Source organism: Balaenoptera physalus (genome assembly GCF_965194825.1).
Source record: "Balaenoptera physalus genome assembly, chromosome: 17".
In the NCBI taxonomy this organism is placed as follows: domain Eukaryota; kingdom Metazoa; phylum Chordata; class Mammalia; order Artiodactyla; family Balaenopteridae; genus Balaenoptera; species Balaenoptera physalus.
This window is the reverse complement of record NC_138895.1, coordinates 69678821-69705969: the sequence shown is the minus strand read 5'-3', so window position 1 is coordinate 69705969 and position 27149 is coordinate 69678821. Positions and strand designations below refer to the sequence as shown.

General features: G+C 37.4%; 1 protein-coding gene across 2 annotated transcripts in view; it reads left to right on the top strand.

Moving 5' to 3' along the window:
- ATAD2 (ATPase family AAA domain containing 2) overlaps positions 1–27149 on the top strand; it is an 80027-nt gene that overhangs the window by 11584 nt on the left and 41294 nt on the right. For both annotated transcript variants that reach the window (XM_082433125.1, XM_082433126.1), the window contains exons 2-11: positions 574–722; positions 7074–7123; positions 9157–9322; positions 9960–10062; positions 10317–10404; positions 11145–11342; positions 11964–12081; positions 18864–18971; positions 21892–22000; positions 22238–22353. In XM_082433125.1, the coding sequence (XP_082289251.1) occupies positions 574–722; positions 7074–7123; positions 9157–9322; positions 9960–10062; positions 10317–10404; positions 11145–11342; positions 11964–12081; positions 18864–18971; positions 21892–22000; positions 22238–22353 (1205 nt within the window). The remainder of the gene's footprint in view (positions 1–573; positions 723–7073; positions 7124–9156; positions 9323–9959; positions 10063–10316; positions 10405–11144; positions 11343–11963; positions 12082–18863; positions 18972–21891; positions 22001–22237; positions 22354–27149) is intronic.

Sequence of the window (27149 nt, the reverse complement as noted above, 5' to 3'; positions counted from 1 at the left end):
AACTTAGAGAGCCTGTAGTCTGTTGAGCAAAAATAAAGTTAAATAGAGCTGTATGGTTTTTACAAGAAATTAACATACCTAAACAGTCTCTAAATTCATTTTTTACATTTGTGGGTGAAATTGTGTGAGATAGTAATAACTCCTTTTTGTCATCCAAGCCAAAATTACACTTCTGATAGTCCAGTTATTTTAAGGTTGTTGCCAGTGGTTTCATGGTGTATGTGTATCTTTCTAATTTCCATAGCCTTAAAATAAAGGAGTACTTACCGTTATGAACTATTACAACTTTTTATCAGTGGTAGAAAATTTCACTCGAGACTACTTTTTATGAAATAGAACTATAAAACATTAATAAATCTTATACTAGCCACCTCATAGGCATTGCTCATATTTGTTTATTGTAAAATGATTATTCTAGATATTAACTATTTTAGTTTCTTGGGGAGATGCAAAAATGATACTGTGCACCAAAAGCAGTTGTTAAAACTTTTAATCAGAGACAAATCTTAGGAGTTTAACTTGGGGATTTAACTAAAGAAAAACTTAGATGGCTTTCTTAATTTTTTTTTAAAGGATGGGTCTTCAGTTAAGGAAGTTGAAACCTACCACCGGACACGTGCTTTAAGATCCTTGAGAAAAAATGCACAGAATTCTTCAGATTCTAGTTTTGATAAGAATACGGAAATATCGGAGAAACATACTAATGGCAGGCATTTTACAAGGTAATACAAGATGCTTAAATGCTAATTCAAAATAGCTTTAAAGTAATAATTTAGGATTTGCATTTAATTTTTAAGTGTGTTCTTGACTGGTCATCAAGAGTCCAGATTGTAAAATGTAATTTATTTGAGATGAAATTGCACTAAATGAATGTTATTGAATTAAAAATTTAATATGTACTCAGGTCAGGTTTGTTTTTATTTTCTTGTTCAAAGATGGTATCTGTGATATGTGTGAGTGCAACTGACGAGGTTGGTTGATACAGGATGAGTTCTGGGTACTTGAATACTCTAAAGAGACTTTATGACTATAACTTGCTTATGATATGTGGTTCTGCTTCATAGTCTGTAAAAAGCCTTTATTCAAAATAGTAGTTATATTTCTGATTGCTTACTATCAAGTTTTTCATCAATTCTAAGTCATTTATGAATATCTCTGTTGGTATGCTTCTAAGGCTTTCTTCACATAGGAGGCAGAACATGGCTTTGTTTTTGCTTTTTGGCTTGTTCAGTGGTTCAGTGGTTTTTTGACTAGGTGCTTTATACATATTTAAATTTTGTTTCTCAAGAACCCTGAGGTAGATGGCATGAATTCCATTTTAATACTCAAGGAATTAATTTCAGTGAATTAAGAAGTATGTACTTCATGGAATTTGGGTTTATTTGGTCCAGGGCAAATTTAAATCTAACATTAATTAGCTCGAAACCTTCAATTTGTCCCCATTTTGGTGGGCTTAACAGGAATTGGGAGAGGGGTGCCAATTATAATAAAATTTGTTTGATGAAATAATTGTTTTTACATTAATTCTTCTCACAAAGAATTTACTTGTAACGATGTAGAAAACTAGAACCATCTTACTCTCAAATAGAATTTTTTTAAAATATTTATTTATTTATTTATTTTTGGCTGCGTTGGATTTTCGTTGCTGCGCAAGGGCTTTCTCTAGTTGCAGCGAGTGGGCACTACTCTTCGTTGCGGTGCGCAGGCTTCTCATTGTGGTGGCTTCTCTTGTTGCGGAGTGCGGGCTCTAGGGAGCCTGATTCCTCCAGCTCCATTTTTTTTCCCCGCAAGATTGCTTTGGCTTGATTCTTATTTTGTGTAGCAGATTTTCCAGATAAGTGAGGTTGTGCCCTTTTAAGTTTCTTTTTGCTACTGTTATTTTTTTCAATTATTTACTTGGTCTTTTATTGTATATATTTAAATCTGCATCTTGTTTCATCCACTATTCGTGGATTATCTACTGTATTTCATGGAATCCAAGTTAGCAACAATTGAAACACACAGCATTATTTTATGAGACAGTAAGAAAGAAAAAAACACTGAAAGTTAAACTATGATATACCATCAGTAGTAAGATATATCCCAATTTCAGAGATGTTAAAATGAGGGGGAAATGTACAATTTTTACAATCAATGAAATACAATTTAAGCTACCCCAGTATTTCTGAAACTTGAAGTCTTCTTGGGGTGGGGTGGGGTTGGGTTGGTGGGGTCTGTGAATTCTCTATGAGAATTTAAAGATTATTTCATGATCTGAAGAAAAAATATTCTGAATCATCTAAATTGCTACCTTATAGAGAATAGCCATAAAATTTCAGGCACTGCATTTATGTACATTTGGCACCAAGTAGTACTGCTTTAGTTATCTCGGGTTCTGGAGTTAAGAAGTCTGGGGACTTCCTTGGTGGTCCAGTGGGTAAGACTCTGCACTCCCAATTCAGGGGGCCGAGGTTCGATCCCCGCTCGGGGAACGAGATCCTGCATGCATGCCACAACTAAGAAGTCCGCATACCGCAACCAAGAAGTTCTCATGCTGCAACCAAGAAGTCCACATGCCGCAGCGAAGGTCCCACGTGCCGCAACTAAGACCTGGCACAACCAAAATGAATAAATAAATATTTTAAAAAAAAGAGGGCTTCCCTGGTGGCGCAGTGGTTGAGAATCTGCCTGCCAATGCAGGGGACACGGGTTCGAGCCCTGGTCTGGGAAGATCCCACATGCTGCAGAGCAACTAAGCCCGTGAGCCACAGCTACTGAGCCTGCGTGTCTGGAGCCTGTGCCCTGCAACAGGAGAGGCCGCGACAGTGAAAGGCCCGCGCACCGTGATGAAGAGTGGCCCCCGCTCGCCACAACTAGAGAAAGCCCTCGCACAGAAACGAAGACCCAACACAGCCAAAAATAAATAAATAAATAAATAAATTTATTTAAAAAAAAGAACTGAGTCTGACCTTAATACATAAAGGATGCATCTGCTTCCAAGAGAAAGGCACGTGATGTGATGTCATGACATGCTTGTTCAAATGAAGATTTGGAGCACTTCAGATAAAGAAAAATGGATGAATTGAGTCATCATGTTATACAATAAACATGATACATAACATGCCAAACTCAAGAGAAACCCATAGCAGTCTGAACCACATTCACACAGCAAATGGCTAATTTGTTTCAGCAAAACCTCCAATGTATTCCGTTAATATTTTTGTTGGTAGTTGTTTTTATAGTTTCATTTGTATAAAACCTAAATGAATTTATTTATATCTAGTTTGGCTTGTACATAATCATAAAAAACTTAATATTGGAAATCCTCAAAAGTCTTTATCTTTAAAAGGCTCTGTATGTTACTCAGGTCTGTGAAACATTGTGCTAGGTATTAAAGGAATGTATTAAAATAAGTGCTTTTTTAATCCTGATTTAAAGATGAGTGACTTGGTGGGACTTACCTGGTGGTCCAGTGGTAAAGAATCCGCCTTCTAATGCAGGGGACTCGGGTTCGATCCCTGGTCAGGGAACTAAGATCCCACATGCCGTGGGGCAACTAAGCCTGCACGCCACAACTACTGAGCCTGCACGCTGCAACTAGAGCCCGCTTGCTGCAAACTACAAAGCCCACGTGCTCTGGAGCCCGTGCACCACAACTAGAGAGAGAGAAAACCCGCATGCCACAGCTAGAGAGAAGCCCGCGAGCTGCGACAAATATCCTGCATGCCGCAATGAAGATCCTGCGTGCTGCAACTAAGACGGACGCAGCCAAAAATATGAATAAATAAATAAATAAATAAATAAATAAATAAATAAATAAAATATTTTTTTAAAGATAATATTTTAAAAAATGAGTGACTTGGTGTTTTTAAATAAGATTGCTTCTAAAATTTATTGAATTCCTATCTTTATTAATTATTTTAAAATAACTTATTGAAATATAATTCACATACCATTAAAATTCATGACTTTAAAGTGTATAATTCAGTGGTTTTAGAATATTGGCAGTATTGTACAAGTATTGCTGCTATCTAATTTCAGTATATTTTCATCACCCCAGAAAGAAACACCATACCCATTATCCCTCCATCCCCAGCCCCTTGGGAACCACAAATCTACTTTCTATCTCTGTGGATTTGCCTATTCTGGATATTTTATACAAGTGGAATCATACAACATATGTTCTTTCGTGTTTGGCTTCTTTTACTTGGTATAATGTTTTGAAGGTTCATCTATATTGTAGTATCTATCATCACTTCATTCTTTTTATTGCCAAGTAAGATTCCATTATATGAATATGTTACATTTAGTTTATCCACTCATTAGTTGATGAACATTGGTGTACAAATTTTTGTGTGAACATAGGGTTTTGGTTCTTTTGGGTATATACCTAGGAGTGAATTGCTGGGCTAAACGGTAACTCTGTTTTAACATTGTCCAAAGCAGCTGTACCATTTTACATTCCCACCAGCAATGTATGAGGATTCCAATTTGTCTACATCCTCACTAACACTTGCCATAGTCTGTCTTTTTGATTTTAGCCATGTGGGTATGAAGTATCTCATTGTGGTTCTCATTTGCATTTCCTTGGTGGTTAATGATGTTGAATATTTTTTCATGTGCTTATTGGCTGGCCATTTATATTTCTTCCGATCTTTAAAAGAAGAATTCCTATCTTTAAAAAAAACTCCCTGTATTCACATCATTATTACAAAGACTATAATTTTATATAGTGATAACACCAGGATCTGTTTGTATAAGACATATAAAGTGGTCTGTAGTATTTTTGAATTCTGCCTTATGTAGTTTTCTTATTTCCTATCATGGTGACCCTTTTTGCTGTTGCCAGTTTGACTATAGTAATCTATTTACTTACTTCCTTTCTGTGTTTTTTTACCCCTCACCCCTTTATTTTCAATCTGTTTGGGGCTCAAAGACCAGGGGACAAAGACTGTTAGAATAATAAAGATTTGAATAACTGTGCCTTGAGAGCAGGATATATATTTGTCTGGTCCTGGAGTTCTTAACTAGGTCCAGTAATCATGGTTTTCAGGGGGCATATGAAACCTCTGAAGTAATGTTTAAACTTGTATGTGTATATGCAGTTTTCTAGGGAGAAAAGATCCATAGCTTTCATCAGATTCACAGGAGTTGACAAAAGTCCAGACACCTGTTTTGGTAAATAGTTTCATTGGAACACAGCCATGCCCATTACTTCTGTCTATGGCTGCATTCCTGCTTCACTGTTAGAGTTGTACGAGTAGTTATAACAGAAACTGACAAGCCAAAAATATTTATTATCTAGCTGTTTAAGAACAAGTATATAGCAACCCCTGCAAGGGTAAAAAGTGCTTCCCTTCCCCTACAGGCAAAAAACAACAACAACAACAAAAAAAACAACAACACTGCTTTAATCTTTGTATCCCTAGCATCTAGGGGGTCTGGTTTATAAAAGTGTAGACCTACATGGTATGAAGGGAGGGTCTCCTCTATGAGAAAAGTCTGTGAACCTGTGAACAAACTAGACCTTGATCTGTAGATGGATTGCTGAAAGGTTTTTTATTTTGTTCTTGATTCTTACCTGTGTTCCGAAAGAGATAAGGAATTAATGATGACTTACATTGTTAGGAGGACACATGAGTTAGCTCTTCTGGATAAGATGGTTTTGTTTTATTTTAAAGTGTCCCATTTGAAACTCTATGGGTATAACCAGCACACTTGCAAATATTGCTTGATTCATAGGTTGATTAATAGATATAGCCTATCCAAGTATGGAAAATTGAGTCCCTAAAAATAGGTTAATGAGATATACTGCTTTGTTGCTCAGTGGATTTGGGGAAAAAGATGAGAGGAGGATACTTTCTTTAAGCTTTGGAAGGTGTTCCTTGTAATTCAACAGATTCTGTATACCAGTTTGTAGGTGGGATATCTGATTCACAAATGTGACTCTTTCTACATGTGAGGGATAATGCATGTCATGTAAAGATTGTAGCTAGCAAATGTTCTTAGAATGAAATGAACACGTCACTAAGTTCTGTAACATGTTTATAGGTCCTCGAGGATGTGGGACCACTATATCCCTGTGGTATAAAACAGATTGTCTTGTTTTTACTCAGTGCTTCAGTTATACCTAAATACTTAGGCTAAGGATTTCATTTCTTGCTTTAAGTAAGATACTTTGTTCTGATTAATTCTGTTTAGCTAAGAGTTCATGCATACAGTTGGCCCTCTGTATCCACTGGTTCTGCATACACAGATTCAACCAACAGTGGATTGAAAATATCCCCTCTCCCCAAATTCCAGAAAGCTCCAAAAAGCAGAGCTTGAATTTACCACTCACCAACAACTATTTACGTAGTATTTACATTGTATTAGGTATTATAAGTAAACTAGAGGTGATTTAAAGTATACAAGAGGACAGGCTTCCCTGGTGGCACAGTGGTTAAGAATCCGCCTGCCAACGCAGGGGACACGGGTTCGAGCCCTGGTCCGGGAAGATCCCACATGTGGCGGAACACCTAAGCCCATGTGCCACAACTACTGAGCCTGCGCTGTAGAGCCCACGTGCCACAACTACTGAAGCCTGCGCGCCTAGAGCCCGTGTTCCGCAACAAGAGAAGCCCGCGCACTGCAACAAAGAGTAGCCCCCACTTGCGGCAACTAGTGAAAGCCCGCGCACAGCAACGAAGACCCAACGCAGCCAAAAATAAATAAATAAATAAATTTATTTAAAAAATTAAGTATACAAGAGGATGGGCAGAGGTTATATGCAAATACTATGCCATTTTATATAAGAGACTTGAGCATCCTTGGATTTTGGTATCCATGTGGGGTCCTGGAACCAATCCCCTGCTGTTACTGAGACACAGCTGTATATCATTGAATTTCACAACAGGGTTCTCGGCCTTTGTTTAGCCATAACAATATATGAGCATAGGTATTCTCACGCTATTTTTTCACTGGTTTTTAGGTAGCTTTAAGTATTTGCCCTCCAAGCTGATTTAATTTTTGGTCCTAGTTTGTAGTATTATAAAATATAGGATTTAAAATTACGTCAATTATTTTGAATTATTTGCTATATTTTTTTCATATAGGCAGTTGGCCAGACAGCAGGCTGATAAAAAAAAAGAAGAGTGCAAAGAAGGTAAGTAATGTTAAAGGCATTTAAACTTTTTAAAGCATGTATTGTGACTGATGTGGAACTGTCCATATTTAGGATGTGACTGATGTGACTAATGTATTTAGTATTTTGTTTATAGGCATATTGTGGTATATACAATAAACTGTCCATATTTGAAGTGTACAGTTTGTTTGGTTTTGATATAAGTGCATGCCGTCAAACCATCACCACGATAAGGTAGTAAAGATAACCATCACCCTCCAGGATTTCCTCAGGCCCCTTTGTAATCGCTCCTGGCTCCTCTAAGCTCCTCTCCATGACCCAAGATTCCTGAGCAGCCACCAATCTGCTTGCTGTCACTGTAGAGTGTGACAGCACTCTACAGAGTGCTGTAGAGTATGGTGAGTTTGTATTGTCTAGAGTTTTATATTAATGGAATTATATGGCATGCATTCTTCTTTGGCTTCTTTGACTCAGCATAATTACTTTGAGTATCATCCATGTTGCTTTTTATTGCTGAGTAGTATTCCATTGTGTGGATATACCACAATTTTTTTTCCTTAGCTTTATTTTAATATAATTGGCATATAACATTGCCTTAAGGAATACATTGCATTGTTGATTTGATACTTATATATTGCAAAATGATTATTACCATGGCTTTATCTAACACCTGCATCATGTCACATAATTACCATTTCTTTTTTGTGCTGAGAACATTCAAGATCCACTCTCCCAGCAACTCTCAAGTATATAGTACGGTAGCGGTCTCCATCCGGTTTGGCACCAGGGACCAATTTCATGGAAGACAATTTTTCCACAGACCTGGGGGCAGGGGTGTTGGGGGGATGGTTTGGGGATGATTCAAGAGCATTACATTTACTCTGCACCTTATCTCTGTTATTATTACATTGTAATATATAATGAAATAATTATACAGCTCACCATAATGCAGAATCAGTGGGAGCCCTGAGCTTGTTTTCACTTGCCACTCACTGATAGGGTTTTGGTATGAGTCTGCAAGCAATTGATTTATTATGGTCTCTGTGCAGTCAGACCTCTCTGCTAATGATAATCTGTATTTGCAGCCGCTCCCCAGCGCTAGCATCACCGCCTCAGCTCCACCTCAGATCATCAGGCATTAGGTTCTCATAAGGAGTGTGCAACCTAGATCCCTCGCATGCACAGTTCACAGTAGGGTTTGAGCTCCTATGAGAATCTAATGCTGCCACTGACAGGAGGTGGCGCTCAGGCGGTAATGCAAGTGATGGGGAGTGACTGTAAATACAGATGAAGCTTCACTTGATCACCTGCTGCTCACCTCCTGCTGTGCGGGCTGGTTCCTAACAGGCTTGTGGGTTGGGGACCCCAGCAATACAGTATTACTAACTATAGCCTCTCTGCTGTACGTTAGAGCCCCAGAACTTACTCATTTTATGGCTGAAAATTTGTACTCTTTGACTAACAATTTCCCCTTTTTCTCTCACTTCCCAGTCCTTTGTAACCATCATTCTAGTCTCTGTTTCTATGAGTTTGGTTTTTCTAGATTGAACATGTAAGTGATATCATTCAGTATTTGTCTTTCTCTGACTTATTTCACTTAGTATAATGCCCTCAAGGTCCATCCATATTACTGCAAATAGCAGGATGTCCTTTCTCATGGCTGAATAATATTCTATTGTGTGTATATTCCACATCTTCTTTATCCATTCACCTATTAATGGACACTTAGGTTGTTTCCCACAATTTCATCTTTTGATGGACATTTGGGTTGTTTCCATTTGGGGACTGTCACAAAACTGCTTTGAACATTGTGTACAAGTCTTTGTATTATATATATAGCTTTCATTTTCTCTTGAGAGTGGTGTGGCTGGACCTGTGGTAGGTGTATGTTGTAACTTTATTTATGTTTTCTAGTATTTTTGAGAAGGGTAAGTTCAAGAAACTAAAATTTCGTTATATGAAAGTGTAGCTATTCAGTTGTTCATTTTAGAATTGTTTTATAAATGCTGTTATTTCAAATCTTTCTATTTGCTTTTATGTACGCATCTATGAAGACAAAGTAATTACAGTTACTCGGTCATTGAGGACTAGAAACATAGTTCAAAAGACAGAACGCTTGCATGAAGAGAATGGTGATGTTGAAGTTCGCCGAAGTTGCAGGATTAGAAGTCGTTATGGTAGCATGAACCAGTCTGTACTATTTGACAAACTTATAACAAAGTAAGTAAAAATTTAGATCAAGATTATTTAGCTGGCAAAAACTTTTTGTTGGGGACTAAGTTTTGACTAGCAGGAGTATTTAATGCATTCAGTTTATGTAAAGTATAAAGGAGAGTGATTATTAGAGGACTTTGTAATAATTCTGTATGTGTATTTAAATTCTTACAAAGAATATGAAATATTTTTACATTAGTAAATCAGTGCTTCTTATAAGGGTATTTAAAATCCCAGCACTCGGAGAATACAATGGAAGAGAAATTACGTTTTTAAAAATATACTACTCTTTTATTTTATTTCTTAAATAAATTTCTTTATTTCTGGGTGCGTTGGGTCTTTGTTGCTGCATGCGAGCTTTCTCTAGTTGCAGCGAGCGAGGGCTACCCTTCGTTGCCGTGCACAGGCTTCTCATTGTGGTGGCTTATCTTGTTGCGGAGCGCGGGCTCTAGAGTGTAGGCTCAGTAGCTGTGGCGCACAGGCTTAGTTGCTCCGCGGCATGTGGGATCTTCCCGGACCAGGGCTCGAACCTGTGTCCCCTGCATTGGCAGGCGGATTCTTAACCACTGCGCCACCAGGGAAGTCCTAAAATATACTACTCTTTTACAGTTTTAGCTTATTTTTATGTCATTTTTTTTTAAAGCACTGCTGAAGCTGTACTTCAAAAAATGGATGATATGAAGAAGATGCGTAGACAGCGAATGAGAGAACTTGAAGACTTGGGAGTGTTTAATGAAACAGAAGAAGTAAATATATTCTTCCATTAAGGGGATGATTTAATAATCTCCAGTTTAACCTTTTTTCTCTAGAACCTATCCATTTTTTGGTTAAATTATTCATCAGTTTGTTCAGCATTTGTTTGATCAGTCACTAGTTATTGCTGGAGTTTTAAGAGTTTATAGCTGGAAATATCTTCATTTTCAGTAGGATTGGAAGGCCCTACTGGATTTTTTAAAATAAACATACTAAACGTTAATGGATTTTATTTAAACATTTTTAGGGGAATCTTAATATGTACACAAGAGGAAAACAAAAAGCTATTCAAAGAACTGATGAAGAAACAACTGACAATCAAGAAGGCAGTGTGGGTTAGTCTTTTCTCTTGTTCTATCTTCTGGGTTTTATTTAGCAGAATATAGCCTTTTTATTCAGAAGATGTGACATTTATGGTAGTTTATGATAAATTAAGAGGGTTGTCATAGTTTCAAAGAAAAAAGTGAAGGCAGGGGAGATAAAAGGGTAATATGTTTTGTTGGGAAAGTACTTAAACATGCTAAAACAAATGAAACTGGTTTGCTTGTATAATACATCTACAGATAGCATATCTCTCTCTACCTGTTTGAGTTAAAAGTTAATTAAAGTTGAGTTTTACTATTCTGTTTAGGACTTATTGCTGCAATTTCTTAGAACTTTTATTGAATGAAAATCAGTTTTCCGAAATACGTTTTAAATGTTTGGTGAGGGTGTTTTACATTATCTTAAGTAGATTATTTGAGTTATACTGCATGTAACTCAGTGGCAGCCAGAAGTCCACTATATCAATGAAATTAGCAGTAATGCTATAAACTTTAGTTTGGTAAATACTGATAGTAGCCTTTAAACTACTTTTTTCCTTCCTCTAGTTGTTTTTAATTCTATAGTTTTTTACTTCATTTTTAAAAAATCTTCATTTGATGTTGCAGAATTACAGATCCTTTCTATGAACAATCTAGAAGTAAATAAATTTTAAAAGGAGAGTCTTTTTCTATTCCCCTATTTTAAAAATTGTTAGCATTTGGGTGAGAAGCCTTACCATGACAAATTCTATTATTATGTCTCTTAATTGTAGAGTCATCTGAAGAGGGTGAAGACCAAGAAGAAGATGATGGTGAAGATGAAGATGATGATGATGAAGATGATGATGAAGATGAAGATGATGATGATGATGATGACGATGAAGATGAAGAGGATGGAGAGGAAGATAATCAGAAGCGATATTATCTTAGACAGAGAAAAGCTACTGTTTACTATCAGGCTCCATTGGAAAGTAAGTGCTATCTATTTTTTTTTTTTTCCAGGAGAAGATGTAATCAGGTTTCCTTTATCTTCACTGCCTTTCTTCTGTTATGCTTATTTTTCATGTTTTCATTTTGCAGAATACTCATGGCTGTTGTCTTTCATAACTTACCCAAGATGTACAAGAAGTTATTTCTTCTAAAGAAAGTTAAATGTTAGCCTTGATGAAAGTAAATAATTGGGTTATTTTGAAATTTCATGTCTATCTTTAATTAGTTTAGTTTTCACAGCTTTGTACTTTATTTTATAAGTTTGTATAAATAGGACTGCTTTTGATTTATGTTAAAGTTGTACCTCAATACTTCTGAGCGTATATATGCGAAGCTGATAATCAGCTATTATGCATCAGTATAATCATAATGATTGTTTATGGCCAGTGTGTGTTTTGGTTGGTTGTTGTCTGTGCTACACATATATATTCAACAGCAATGTTGCAGGTGTAAACGATTTAAAACATGAACAGTAAAATATTCTACAGTAGATATGTACTAGTATTTTCATGGAAGGTAGCATCATTGTAAGTATTTAAGTGAAGAGCAAAATTGTCTTTATACATATTTATATGTCACATACGTATAATTTTTTTTCTTAGAACCTCGTCATCAGAGAAAGCCCAACATATTTTATAGTGGCCCAGCTTCTCCCACAAGACCAAGATATCGATTATCTTCTGCGGGACCAAGAAGTCCTTATTGTAAACGAATGAACAGGTTTGGTTCTGAAATAGTGATTGATTTATGACAACATAACTGTCTCTATGTTAAGGTAGAATTCTAGAGTCTTAGGATTAGGTGTATCAGGATAGAATTCTAGAATTGTATATTTGGGAGAGTTAGCTCTATGCCTTTAGTGTTCTAATCCCCACTACCACTGACTAGTTTTTGGTTTTGCTTCCACTGATAGGAATTGTTAACAACTACCATGGTAAGGCAGTTTATTCCATTGTTCCACACTAATAATAGAGAGCTACCTTTGCTTCAGTGTTTACTGTATTCCTGGCTTGGTGTTAAGCATTTTACATAGATTGTTTCATTTAATTTTCACATTAAGTTAGAGTATAGGTTTAGTCTTGTCTTCACATACTGTCCTAGATATATTTTCTTACCATGACAAATTCTAAGTTACATAGCTTCTAGACTTATGACTGTGACCATCCATTTTTGGATATATTTTTCAAATTTGCTCTTCTTACATACTGGGAAACATTAATTTTCTATGACTATTCAAATTATTTGTGGGTTTCTTTTCCTTCTACATCCTAACACTTGTTGCCTGTCTGTCATACTTAAGTCTAAAGAGGTAATTCTTGTTATTTCTTCATTCTCCTGAGTAATAAAAGATTTTCTGATGCATTAGAATTTTCTGGGTAATAGTAGCATTATAATAGTTCATGAATGAGAAAGCTTATAGGGTGAAGCCTAAAAAGGCAGAAAAAAATGACACTCATGTGGGGAATGGTGCTTTTTTCCTAATATTATTAATGTGCTCAGAAGTAAGACTGAAGTCTTAATGAGACTTCAACTATTCAGACAGTTTTTAGAAGCCTCCTCATAGAAGCAGACTATATCTGATCATGTTTTGGCCATGGAAGGCAACACCTCTATAGGTACTGACAAATTTCTCTCTTCTAGGAAAAATATGAACTACTGCTTGCATCTCGGGGTCTTTTAATTTGATGTTCAGAGTCTCAAAATCACAAGTGTACAGTCTAGATTTCTTGTTTCATCATCCCTTTTCACACAACCAGAGCCCAGAAGCATAGAGAATCAGAAAGACAACCTGTCAGGGCTGCCCAAGATAAACTGCACTTGAAAAGAGGCCAGTCACAACTACTGAAGCCCGTGCGCCTAGAGTCCATGCTTCACAACAGGAGAAGCCACCTCAGTGAGAAGCCTGCGCACCGCAACGAAGAGTAGCCCCCGCTCACCGCAACTAGAGAAAGCCCGTGCACAACAATGAAGACCCAATGCAGCCAAAATTAATAAATAAATTTTTTAAAAAATAAATAAATAAAAAATAAAATAAAATAGGTAACCAACAAGGACCTGTATAGCACAGGGAACTATACTCAATATCTTATAATAACCTATAAGGGAAAAGAATCTGATAAAGAATATATACATATTCTTACATATATATGTATGTATAACTGAATCACTGTGCTGTACACCTGAAACTAACACAGCATTGTAAATCAACTATACTTCAATAAAAAAAAAAAGTTAAACACACACACAAAAAAGAAAAGAGGCCAGGGACTTTCATGATGGTCCAGTGGGTAAGACTCAGCGCTCCCAGTTCCGGGGGCCTGGTTCAATAGCCGGTCGGGGAACTAGATCCCACATGCATGCCACAACTAAGAGTCTGCATGCTGCAACTAAGAAGTCCACATGCCACAACTAAGAAGTACGCCTGCTGCAGTTAAGTCCACATGCCACAACAAAGATCCTGCATGCCACAACTAAGACCCGGTGCAGCCAAAATAAATAAATAAATATTAAAAAAAAAAAAAAAGGCCACGCTGTCGGTACTTTCCATAGGCCCCATAGGATATTGTTAAAGACCAATATTTTCATAGTGTAATTTAATGATCTTCAGAAAAGGAGAGTAAGGTGTAGTGCTCCCTGGAGTCCCCATCAAGCATAGGGCCCAGGGCAGCTGTCTTGGTTGACTGACTCACAAAACAGGCCTGTGTTTCATCCCACAGAAGTGAGAGGCTGGCAGTTACTTTGAAATTTAATTTCTTTTCCCATATTTAATGGGTTTATATTTCTGGAATTAACATGCTTGTTGATTGACTTACCTCTATAATCACCACCTACGATATATCTTGCAGTAGGTAGGAATTTTTTTTGCCACTTTGGTGCTTGAGTTCCCATATTTGGTTCACAGGGTATACTCTTTCTCTATGGAGAGTGTCTCATGTTATTGCATAGCTCCTTGGGTATAGGATTTTTTTCCCCCTCCTATTATTTAACAAATGTTTGAGTACTACTATGCGCCAAGCACTATGGATATAAAAATGACTTAAGTCAGAATTCCTGCCCTTGGGTCTCGGACTAGTGGAGGATTCTGACTCATTTAAACTATGAACCAAGAGATTTAAGCTGTACCGTGAGTCACATTATTTGACTTAATTACCTTGGTGTTGGTTTTGATAACTCCCTTCAAACTTTTTCTTTTTGATAACTTTATTGTGATATAACTCACATACCATATAGTTCGCCCATTTAAAGTATACAATTCAATGGTTTTTATTCACTGAGTTGTGCAACTATCACCACAATTTTGTTTTATTTTTTTAATATTTATTTATTTTGGCTGCACCAGGTCTTAGTTGTGGCACGTGGGATCTTTGTTGCAGCATGTGGAATCTTTTACTTGCAGCATGTGGACTTCTTAGTTGTGGCATGCGAACTCTTAGTTGCGGCCTGCATGCGGGATCTAGTTCCCCTACCAGGGATCAAACCCAGGCCCCTTGCATTGGGAGAGTGGAATCTTACCCACTGGACCACCAGGGAAATCCCAACCACCACAATTTTAGAACATTTTTCTTGCCTCAAAAAGTAACCTTGGGGACTTCCCTGGTGGTCCAGTGGTTAAGGCTCTGCTCTCCCAATGTAGGGGGCACAGGTTCCATCCCGGACCAGGGAACTGAGATCCCATATGTGCACGGCGTGACCAAAAAAAAGAAAAAAAAAATGTAACCCTGTACTCTTTAGTTATCACTCGCCAATCCTTCCAGCCCTAACCAACCACTATTCTACTTTCTGTCCGTATAGATTCTGGGTATTTCATATAAGTGGAATTCTTTGTGACTGGCTTCTTTTGCTTGGTATAACATTTTCAAGGTTCATCCGCATTGTAGGATGTATTAGTACTTCATTCCTTTTTATTGCCAAATAAGATTCCATTGTATAAATATACTATACTTTGTTTATCCCTTTATTAGTTGATGGACATTTGGGTTGATTCTACTTTTTGGCTATTATGAGTAATGCTATTATGAACATTCATGTACAACTTTTTGTGTGAACAAATGTTTTCATTTCTCTTGGGTATATACCTAAAAGTGGAATTGCTAGATCAAATACTAACTATATTTAACGTTTTGAGGAATTGCCAGATTGTTTTTCCAAAATGGCTGCTGCACTTTACATTTCCACAAGCAATGTACTAGAGTTCCAATTTCTCTACACCTTTACTAACACTTGTTATTACCTGATCTTTTGAATGTAGCCCTTTAAACCTTTTTTTTTTTTTTTTTTCAATTTCTTCACCATGGTGGAGTTAACATCTCATTCCTTCTAACAACTTTAATGGTAGTCATTTGGCTTATTAGTCTTTTTACTTTTTCTTGAAGAGACCAGCTTCTGTTTATCATTTATATCCTACTTAGTCAGGGAAACAAAGCACACATCCAAAGAGTTGTTTGAACATTGCTCTTAGTGACACTTGCAGCCACAATGTAGGATTTTTGAAGGGTCTTTGGCATACTTACATAGCAGAACTTCAGAAATGCTGCCTTTAAGTAGGATTTTCTTTCTTGTGATTGCTAACCTCTAGTCATCTAAGGTTTACTCTTTAGCTTCAGTTTGGAGTTTCTGGAATAAGCCTAGCCCCTTTAAACAAGAAGGTAACATAAATAGCACAATTGCTTCACCGGTATTACAAAGTACACATTACTGGTTGTCAAGGAACTAGAACTGGCAACTCTAGACGCTCTGGTTAGGTTCAAAGTGCTGGTCCAGTGCTGTCTGTGCCAAATTTTTCAAAAGTTATTAGTAAAATGGAAAAAAGAAAAAATGAATGTGGGTATATATATTTAGATTTTTTTTTTTAACTGAAATAATGGCCTTTCTACAGTGTAGAGTAATTTTGAAGAACTAGGACTGCCTAGGTTGTGAGTTCAGCTCTACCACTTACTTATTAGTGACCTTTTCCAAGTTATTTAACCTCTCCATACTTTAGTTTTTTGATCTGTAGAATGGAGACAGTAGCACCTATCTCATAGTATTGTGCAAATTAGGTGAGTTAATACCTATAAAATGTTTAAAATAGTATCTGGCACATGTTAAGTTCTATATGTGTTTGTAACTATAATGTTCAAAAATAATCCCTCCTTTGCACATCAGACGTTGGAAACTTTGTCAGTCCACAAGGTTTTGTTGTTTGCTTATAACTTTATTGGTTTATGAAATAAACAACTGGAGATGATCAGTGTGGTAGTGTACAGAACGTGGATTTATTTTTTAAATAGACAAAGGTTTTGAATTATACCATCATTGACTAATTCTGATATTTTAAGCAAGTTCTTTAAACTATGAGCCACATTGGCCCCGACTGTATAATGAGCCTACTAATATGTACTTGTCCAGTTTTAATTAAGATTAAGTTTGATAATATGTCAACCACCTGGTACAAGAAACACTTAGTAAATGTTAGTCCTTTTTATTAATTGTTAGTCTTAATTATGTAAATACCTACTGAATTCACACACAGTTATATACATTACATAATTATAAGTAAGATTCTATTTATAATATTAATGGTAGTATTAAATAAGTTAGTCTTTCATATAAGACTGCAGACTTGTACTCAGTGGTTTTACAGGCAGATCACAAATATGGTCTTTGGGCGTGTTTGAGTGGGTAGATGGTGAAGGATTATTTTCTCACTTATATCTGTGTTTCCACAACCCCTTATCAAAACCCTGGGGCTGCTTTATATTTCAGAATTCAGATTTGGGGGGGCATTTACAAAGAAAACATACAACATATATAATGTGCAATATTAACATTTGTAGGTGTGTCTGGGCCAGCACCGTATAGTCAGATATATTAATTTTATAGCAAAGTGTATGAATAATCATAGTAAGCAGGACAAATAGAGATTTTGAATTGCCTTTATGACATTTCAGGTCATGTTTTGCTGCTAAGTGAATAATGGAAAAAGTTGTTTTCAGAGTTTTTTTTTAGGTATAAGATTCTGGACCTCAATTTTGCAGATAATAGATTGTGAACCTTTTATATTTTTGGACATACCTACTTAACCATTGTACTCTGACTCAGGAAATGCTCTAGACCCTGAGCCAGTAGAATGATTAAAGGTTTTCCCAGCCAGATTCTGTTTTTATTCTGTGGGTCTTTTGCAACTGTCCAAAGGCAGAAGTGATTTTAAAACTTTTTGAGTATTTGCAGCACTCAGCATTGTATTTTTTTTGAATTTTTGAATTTTATTTATTTTTTATACAGCAGGTTCTTATTAGTTTCTATTTTATACATATTAGTGTATATATGTCAATCCCAATCTCCCAATTCATCCCACCACCACCACCCCACCTGCCATTTTCCCCCCTTGGTGTCCATAAGTTTGTTCTCTACACCTGTGTCTCTATTTCTGACTTGCAAACAGGTTCATCTGTACCATTTTTCTAGATTCCACATATATCAGCATCGTATTCGATACTACCAACCAGCCTAAGATTTTGATTATTTTTATCTTTTTTTTAAAATTAATTAATTTATTTATTTTTGGCTGTGTTGGGTCTTCATTGCTGCGCACGGGCTTTCTCTAGTTGTGGCGAGTGGGGGCTACTCTTTGTTGCAGTGCGCGGGCTTCTCATTGCTGTGGCTGCTCTTGTTGCGGAGCACAGGCTCTAGGCGCGTGGGCTTCAGTGGTTGTGGCTCCCGGCCTCTAGAGCGTAGGCTCAGCAGTTGTGGCGCACAGGCTTAGTTGCTTCACGGCATGTGGGATCTTCCTGGGCCAGGGCTCGAACCCGTGTCCCCTGCATCGGCAGGCGGATTCTTAACCACTGTGCCACCAGGGAAGTCCTTTTTTTTTTTTTTTTTTTTTAAAGTGGGAAAATTGAGGCTTATATGGGTTGAGTAACTCATCCACATTTACACAACTGTTAAATGACAGTTGTGAATTTATAGGGTTGAGGATATACTATAGATAAAAGACCATCTCATTTCTCACAGTTTCTTAGCATTTTTTAACCCTTCTTGATCCCCTTTGGTTTACATAAAAATTCTCTTGTTCTCCTTTTAAGGTTGTTTGACATTTCAAAATAGGTGATTCCCTTCCAAGTGTAAATTATATGTAGTATAATGTTGAAAATACTTTCTAAAATTACAGTCACAAAGATTCTAAAACCCTCTTTATCCCACCTCTCTCTTTGAGGGTAACTGATTTATATTAAGACTAAGAATAAGAAGTCACCCTGCCTGGACCGTGTTTTGTCTTAATGAACATCTGATTGTCAGCTCTACCACAGCTTCCTATCTTTTTTTCCCTTTTCAGTTGTCTAAGTCTTTTATTCCCTTCAAAAGATTCAACCAACAAAGCTTACTTCATTGATTCAGCAAATGTATTAATTTTATGATAAACATTTTTGGATTATTAGGTATTTCTAATGTTTGCATCCCGTAAGATGCCCTTTTTCTCCTGCCTTCCTCCATCATGATTTCAGTTTTCCTCTTTACTTTAGGCGAAGGCATGCAATCCACAGTAGTGATTCTACTTCATCTTCCTCTTCTGAAGATGAACAACACTTCGAGAGGCGAAGAAAAAGGAGCCGCAATAGAGCTATCAACAGGTTAGTGCATGTTGATTCCCTTAAAGCTACCAGCTTTTTTTTTTTTAAAGTGGAAAGAAAGATGAATAATTTGGGAATAGGTGCAGCTTGGCTGAATTAAAAAATTATATGCCAGGTTAATATATAAACCAGAATGCCATCTTGTTTGAAATATCTGCTGTTGAAACTAATAACAGGTTAGAACATATGTTTTCTTGTAAAACCAAAATGGTGCTTGGTAAGCACTGACTTGAGGAAATAACTATTTTTTTTCATTGAAAATATATTTTTTCCATGTATAATGAAAATAAATTCTTATTGTAGAACTCTTAAGGAAAATTGAAAGGTTAACTCATTTCACACTCCTCGTAGTGTAAGTTCACATGTAATAAATCAACTCATTTGATTTTCACAATAATTATAGAAACAGGGCAAGGATTATTCCCATTTTACGAACATGGGTGGGTAAATGAAAAATGCAGTGCCTGGATTCTAATATAATATTCTTAGGGTAGAAGACAATGCTTGTTAAAGCAATTGGGACATAATAATTGAAGGGGCATGCAAACCAGTCATTCTTTGTATCCTAAGTTCTACGCTTTTTTTTTTTCCATCATGTTAGCTCTGCCCAGTTCAATATGGTGGCTGCTAGCCACATGCAGCTACTGAGCACTTCAAATGTAGCTCATCTGAATTGAGATGTACTATCAGTTTTTGTAAAAAATGCACTCTTGGGGCTTCCCTGGTGGCGCAGTGGTTGAGAGTCTGCCTGCCAATGCAGGGGACGCGGGTTCGAGCCCTGGTCTGGGAAGATCCCACATGCCGCGGAGCGGCTCGGCCCGTAAGCCACAGTTACTGAGCCTGCGCGTCTGGAGCCTGTGCTCGGCAACGAGAGGCCGCGATAGTGAGAGGCCCGCGCACCGCGATGAAGAGTGGCCCCCGCTTGTCACAACTGGAGAAAGCCCTCGCACAGAAACGAAGACCCAACAAAGCCATACATACATACATACATACATAAAAAGAATGTAAGCAGAGAAGAATAGCATTAAAAAAATAAAAAAATAACGCACTCTTGGATTTCAAAGACTTAGTACAAAAAAGAGAATGTAAAATACCTTAATTAATTTATTAATTTATTTATTTATTTTTGGCTGCCTTGGGTCTTCATTGCTGCGCGTGGGCTTTCTCTAGTTGCGGTGAGTGGGGGCTACTCTTCGTTGTGGTGTGTAAGCTTCTCATTGCAGTGGCTTCTCTTGTTGCGGAGCACGGGCTCTAGGCCCGTGGGCTTCAGTAGTTGCAGCACGCAGGCTCAGTAGTTGTGGCTCGCGGGCTCTAGAGCGCAGGCTCAGTAGTTGTGGCACACAGGCTTAGTTGCTCTGCGGCATGTGGTATCTTCCCAGACCAGGGCTCGAACCCGTGTTCTCTGCATTGGCAGACGGATTCTTAACTACTGCACCACCAGGGAAGTCCAATACCTTAGTTTTTTAAATATTGATTTTGCATGATGAAATGATAATATTTTGGATATATTGGGATATATAAAATACATTATTAAAATTAATTTTACTTTTTGTTTAGTGTGGTTAATAGAAAATTTTAAATTACATTTTTGGCTTGCATTTCATTTCTATTGGACAGCAATGAGATCATTCAAAAGCTATGTACTTTGCCTTCATTTCATAAAAATGTGCATCTAACCTTATGGCTTTTTTAAAAAATTTATTTATTTGGTTGCCCTGGGTCTTAGCTGTGGCAGGCAGGCTCCTTAGTTGCGGCTCGCCGGCTCCTTAGTTGCAGCATGTTGGCTCCATAGTTGCAGCTCCAGGGCTCCTTAGTTGTGGCTCACGGGCTCCTTAGTTGTGACATGCAAACTCTTAGTTGTGGCATGCATGTGGGATCTAGTTCCCTGACCAGGGATCAAACCCAGGCCCCCTGCACTGGGAGCACGGAGTCCCATCCACTGCGCCACCAGGGAAGTCCCAATCCTATGGTTTTTATTATTATGCAGTTCTATTAAGAATTGTTTAAGAAATATCTTTTTAAAAGCCACAACTGAAAACATTTCCATCTTAGACTTTGCAGTATAAATTCCTCGTGGAGTTTGAGACTAGCAAGAATTGTCACTTGGGGTGAGCATGGTATGCTTTTACTTGTGCTCAGTTGCAGCAGGCATTTTTTGCTTAGGCATTCTGGTACAATCTTAACTTTTAACATAAGTGTTTTCATTCTTCCAGCTATAAAACAAGCAGGTTTTTCTGGGTATATTTTTTGTAACCTACCATAACTGTTTTTGAAAGTAATTAGGAAAGTAGTGATTCATTCTTGCTTGAAAGGATTGACATGGATCCAGGTGCTGGTGGACTATGAGTATTTTGCTGAGAGGTACAGTAGCAGAGTTGTTGCACATCTGGAGACATGCTGCTTGTATGTGATTCCTAGATTTGCCACATACTAGTTGCGTGATCTTGGGCATTACAGTTAACCTTTCTGTGCCTTGGTTTTCTTTTAAAATTGGGGAAATAATAATACCTGCTTCATAAGAATATTGTGAGGATTTAATGAATTTATACGTGTAAAGCACCTAAACTAAAACAGTGTTTGGCAAATGGTAAACTCTCTGTAGGTCAGACAAGATTATTATAATGTATATTGATACTTTCTGAATTCTCAACCATGAATTCCTTTATGTTGCTGTGGTATCTTGAAAACTGGTATTTTCATTTGATTGTATATCTTTAATAATAAAGGTTCAGATATAAATATTTCTAACACTTAAGTTCTCAACCTCTAAAGAAAATGAGGAACTTGAAACACATAATCTCATGATTTCCCCATTTGAAATTTTTTTAATTCTTAAGAAAAATGTCTATATTCTAACATGGAATTTGGGGAAGGAAGGTGGGTTGATGAATGGGGCTTTTTTTAAATCTTTTAAAAATAGGTGCCTCCCACTAAATTTTCGGAAAGATGAATTAAAAGGAATTTATAAAGATCGAATGAAAATTGGAGGAAGCCTTGCTGATGTTGATCCAATGCAACTAGATTCTTCAGTGAGTACAGTCTGAAATGTATTATTTTTTGTTTCAGTTTAAAGTTAAAAAAGAAATCAATTGTTTTATCAAATTTTAATCTTTATAGATTCTTTTCTTTCTTTTTTTAATCTTTAGGCCACAACTAAGATACTGTTACTCAGTTGACTGTGTGTGGCTTGGGTAGTTTGGGAATGGAGTAAGATTTTAATTTTGATTCCAAATTTAAAAATGTCAATGTTTCCCTTCCATTACCAGGTGCGATTTGATAGTGTTGGTGGCTTGTCTAATCATATTGCAGCTCTAAAAGAGATGGTGGTGTTTCCATTACTTTATCCAGAAGTCTTTGAAAAATTCAAAATTCAACCTCCAAGGTAATTTAATTATACATTTTATTTTAGCCAAAATCTGAGCTGTGCTATGTCCAGAAAGATAATGCTTCTCTGTTGAAAATTTTCAGGTCTACAGCAATTTGTTATACTTGCCCTGCAACATCCTGGGTGTTTCGAATATTTTTACTTTCTTAATGTTTAACATGAAAAATGGTTTCAAAATTGATTCTCCATTAAAAAAAAAAATCGTTTTCCATGGCTTTTCATACATTTAGTAGAATTCCTCTCATACATACTCTTTACTTTTTTTCTTTCAGTTTTGTAATTTAGTTTTAAATTTATGTCAAAGTAATACATGTATGTAATTTTTAATATATTCTTTATTTTATTTTATAATGAAGTGTAGTTGACTATATGTACATAATTTTAAAAGTTAAATAGTACTATAAGTTTTACAAAGAAATAATGGTAGTAGTCCCTTCTCTGTTTTTTCTATTTTAGACATAATATATAGACTTCTGTGAACAATGACAATTTGACTCTTACTTTCCCCACCCTCCACACATACACATTTTTCCCCCTTTAATATTTCCAGTAGTTTATTTATATATAGATAAACTTGATTTTCACTGTTTGCTTTATGACTATGTAAATATTTCTTGCAGTTGAGCCATGTATTATATAACTGCATTTCCTCTTTTACATCTCTCCTCTCCCCACCAACTTTAATATTTGCCGTTTTGCCGGCGGGGAGGTAGGGGCTTGGTACTTAGGTTTTTTTTTTTTTTTGGCTGTGTTGGGTCTTCATTTCTGTGCAAGGGCTTTCTCTAGTTGCGGCAAGCGGGGGCCACTCTTCATCGCGGTGCGCGGGCCTCTCACTATCGTGGCCTCTCTTGTTGGGAGCGCAGGCTCCAAACGCGCAGGCTCAGTAGTTGTGGCTCACGGGCCTAGTTGCTCCGCGGCACATGCGATCTTCCCAGAACAGGGCTCAAACCCATGTCCCCTGCATTGGCAGGCAGATTCTCAACCACTGCGCCACCAGGGAAGCCCAGTACTTAGTTTTATATATACTTATCCTTTCACCCACAGAGTTATTGCTAGAGCTGTAAAGCTCTTCTCAGTATAAAGATATCAGGTGATTATTGGCTTCTCCTTACTTTTCTAGAAACATCTTCCTGGAGCCTTTGTTCTTCTGCTTCCGTCTGGGCTGGTTGCTGTTTAGTCTTGTAGCACAACTAAGTCTTGGGATTTCCGTTTACCATCTTCATGGGATTTCCTTTGTGTTTCTCACGGTGCTGGGTTCCTAGCTTCCTGGATTCAACTAAGACCTTCTTGGTTTATAGCTGTGTTTTGGTAGAGCACATTCTAGGAATAGCCTGAGGAAAAGAGTGCATGGGATATTATTTTTATTTATTTTATTTTTGAGATTGATCATGTAACCAACACTCTGTTGATGTTCCTCCCCCACACACCCCCGTTTGTTGTGCTGTACCTTTGTGATCTGAAAACATGGCTTTGATTTCTGGGAAATTTTTTTTTTTTTTTTTTTTTACTTCTTTTGTAATTTTTTCACTCCAGTTTTTCCTCTTCCCTTTCATATCAGTTTAATGTTAGACTTTCTAGATTAATCTGCTTTTCTTACCTTTTTTCTCTGATTTTGGTTTGTCTTGATGTTAGAGGCTTTCCTTAAGTCTCTAGTAACCCTTAGCTCTCTGTCGATGTTTAAGAGTGAAGCATATTTTTAAAAGCTTGCTAGTTGGGCTTAACTTGTAGGCCTCTCCTTAGGGTGACTGGTGGGGATGTTTCTTCTACCAGAAGTTCTCAAAGTCTATATCTAGGAGGGTTCCCTCCATCCGCCCACCAAGAGATGAATCTTCCAGTTTTCTGTCTGACGCCTGGCTGCCAGCATTTTAGCAGTAGACCTGAGCACAGGTTAGGAGTCTCCACCATTAAGTATGACGTTTTACACTTAATTCCTGCAGCAGCTCATCTTGTCCTCTACTAGAAAGTAAACCATCCAAGCAAGTTGCCTGCACAGGGTAGGGAAAAGGGAGATCAGGGTGGTCTCACTGTTCTTTAATAATGTTTTACTTCATCCTGTTTTCACCCCCACCCCTCACTCCTGCCTTGAGATAAATTGCCTCTAAATTGTGAAAGGGGTTTTGCAAATTAGCTTTCCTTTTGGGTGCTTCTTTAGATTTTTAGCTTTTTCAGGTTTCTAAGGTCATCTGCATTCTAACTTGCAAAATTTTGTTGGGGCGTCTCAAGTACTATCATCTCTTTTTGTTGTTCACTTTGTTTTATGTGCTTTAGCAGAATTAATGGAGAGAGCACAGATAAAACCATGTGGTCAGTCTGTCATGTTTAACTGGAAGTCCACTCCTGAACTTTTTATATCACCATACTTTTTTATCCCCTTCCTTTTTCTTCTAGTTTTTATATCTTACTTATCAACCAGTTTTTAAACCCTAGCTCCTGGTTTCCTTTTCCTTTTATTTTCTTGTGTATGGAATTTTTTTTTTTAGTTGTGGCGCATGGGCTTAGTTGCTCCCGTGACATGTGGGATCTTCCCGGACAGGGCTCGAACCCGTGTCCCCTGCATTGGCAGGTGGATTCTTGACCACTGTGCCACCAGGGAAGTCCCTGATTTCCTTTTCCTTATATAATTTTTCTCCCTGAATCAGCCTCTATGGAAACATTGATTTAAGTAAAGTTTTTTCTTTAATTAATTAATTAATTTATTTTTGGCTGCATTGGGTCATCATTGCTACGCGCTGTGCGTGGTCTTTCTCTAGTTGCAGCAAGCAGGGGCTACTCTTTGTTGCAGTGCGTGGGCTTCTCACTGCGGTAGCTTCTCTTGTGGCGGAGCACGGGCTCTAGGCGTGCGGGCTCTAGAGCGCAGGGTCAGTAGTTGTGGTGCATGGGCTTAGTTGCTCCATGGCATGTGGGATCTTCCCAGACCAGGGCTCGAACCCATGTCCCCTGCATTGGCAGGCGGATTCTTCACCACTGCACCACCAGGGAAGTCCCTAAGTAAACTTCTTAAAATTAGTAGGCTTTTCCTCTTTTCCATTATAAAAGTTATGTACCATAAATCAATTACAGTTAAACATTGAGTGAATTCCAAAAAAATATTTTAAATCTAAAAGATACGAATATTAAATAATAGAATCTACTTCTTACAGGAAATGTTGAAAGTACCTAGTTAAAGTGATTTAGTGAATTTTAGGGAATTCCCTGGCAGTCCGAGCTCTCACTGCTGGGGGCCCGGGTTTAATCCTTGGTCAGAGAGCTAAGATTCCACAAGCTGTGGGTTGTGGCCAAAAAAAAAACTGATTTAGTGAATTTTAAAAGAAACGACAAATTAGAGCATTCTCTAAAATCATATACAAAAATAAACTCAAAATAGACTAAAAACCTAGATGTAAGACGAAAAACCATAAAACTCCTAGAGGAAAACATAGGCAGTACACTTTAACATAAATCATAGCAATATTTTTTTGAATCTGTTTCCTAAAACAAAGGAAATAAAAGCAAAATAAACAAATGGGACCTAGTTATAGTAAAAGGTTTTGCACAGCAAAGGAAACCATTGACAAAACAAAAAGACAACATATGGGAGAAAATATTTGCAAATGATACGACTGACTGATAAGGGGTAAATATCCAACATATATAAACAGCTCATACAGCTCAACATTAAAAAACAGACAACCTGATTAAAACATGGGCAAAAGAACTGAATAGGTGTTTTTCCAAAGGGGGCATGCAGATGGCCAGCAGGCAGTTGAAAAGATGCCCAGCATCATTAATCATCAGGGAAATGCAAATCAAAACCACAATGAGATATCACCTCACACCTGTCAGAATGGCTGTTATCAAAAAGAACACAAATACGGCTTCCCTGGTGGCACAGTGGTTAAGAATCCACCTGCCAATGCAGGGGACATGGGTTCGAGCCCTGGTCCGGGAAGATTCCACATGCCATGGAGCAACTAAGCCCACGCACCACAACTACTGACCCTGCGCTCTAGAGCCCACAAGCCACAACTACCGAAGCTCATGCGCCTAGAGCCTGTATTCCGCAACAAGAGAAGCCACCGTAGTGAGAAGCCCACGCAGCGCAACAAAGAGTAGCCCCCGCTCGCCACAACTAGAGAAAGCCTGCATGCAGCAACAAAGACCCAACACAGCCAAAAATAAATAAATAAATAAATTTTTTAGAAAAAGAAGAACACAAATAACAAATGTGGGGAAAATGTGTAGAAAAGGGAACCCTCATACATTGTTGGTGGGAGTGTAAATTGGTACACTACTGTGGAAAACAGTATGAAGGTTTCTCAAAAAAATAAAGATAGAACTACCACCATATGCCCCAGTAATTCCACTCCTGGGTATATATCCGAAAAAAACAAAGACACTAATTCAAAAAGACGCATGCAACCCAATGTTCATAGCAGCATTATTTACAGTTGCCAAGTTATGGAAGCAACCTAAGTGTCCATCAGCAGATGAATGGATAAAGAAGATGTGGTATGTATATACGCAATGGAATACTACTCAGCCATAGAAAAAGAATGAAATTTTGCCATTTGCCGCAACACTGATGGACTTGGAGGGCATTATGCTGAGTGAAATAAGTCAGACAGAGGAAGGCAGATACTGTATTATATCACTTATTTGTGAAATACAAAAGTACAATAAACTAGTGAATATAAGAAAAAAGAAGCAGACTCACAGATATGGAGGACAAACTAATGCTTACCAGTGGGGAGAGGGAATTGGGGAGGGGCAATATAGAGGTAGGGGCTTAAGAGGTACAAACTATTAGGTATAAA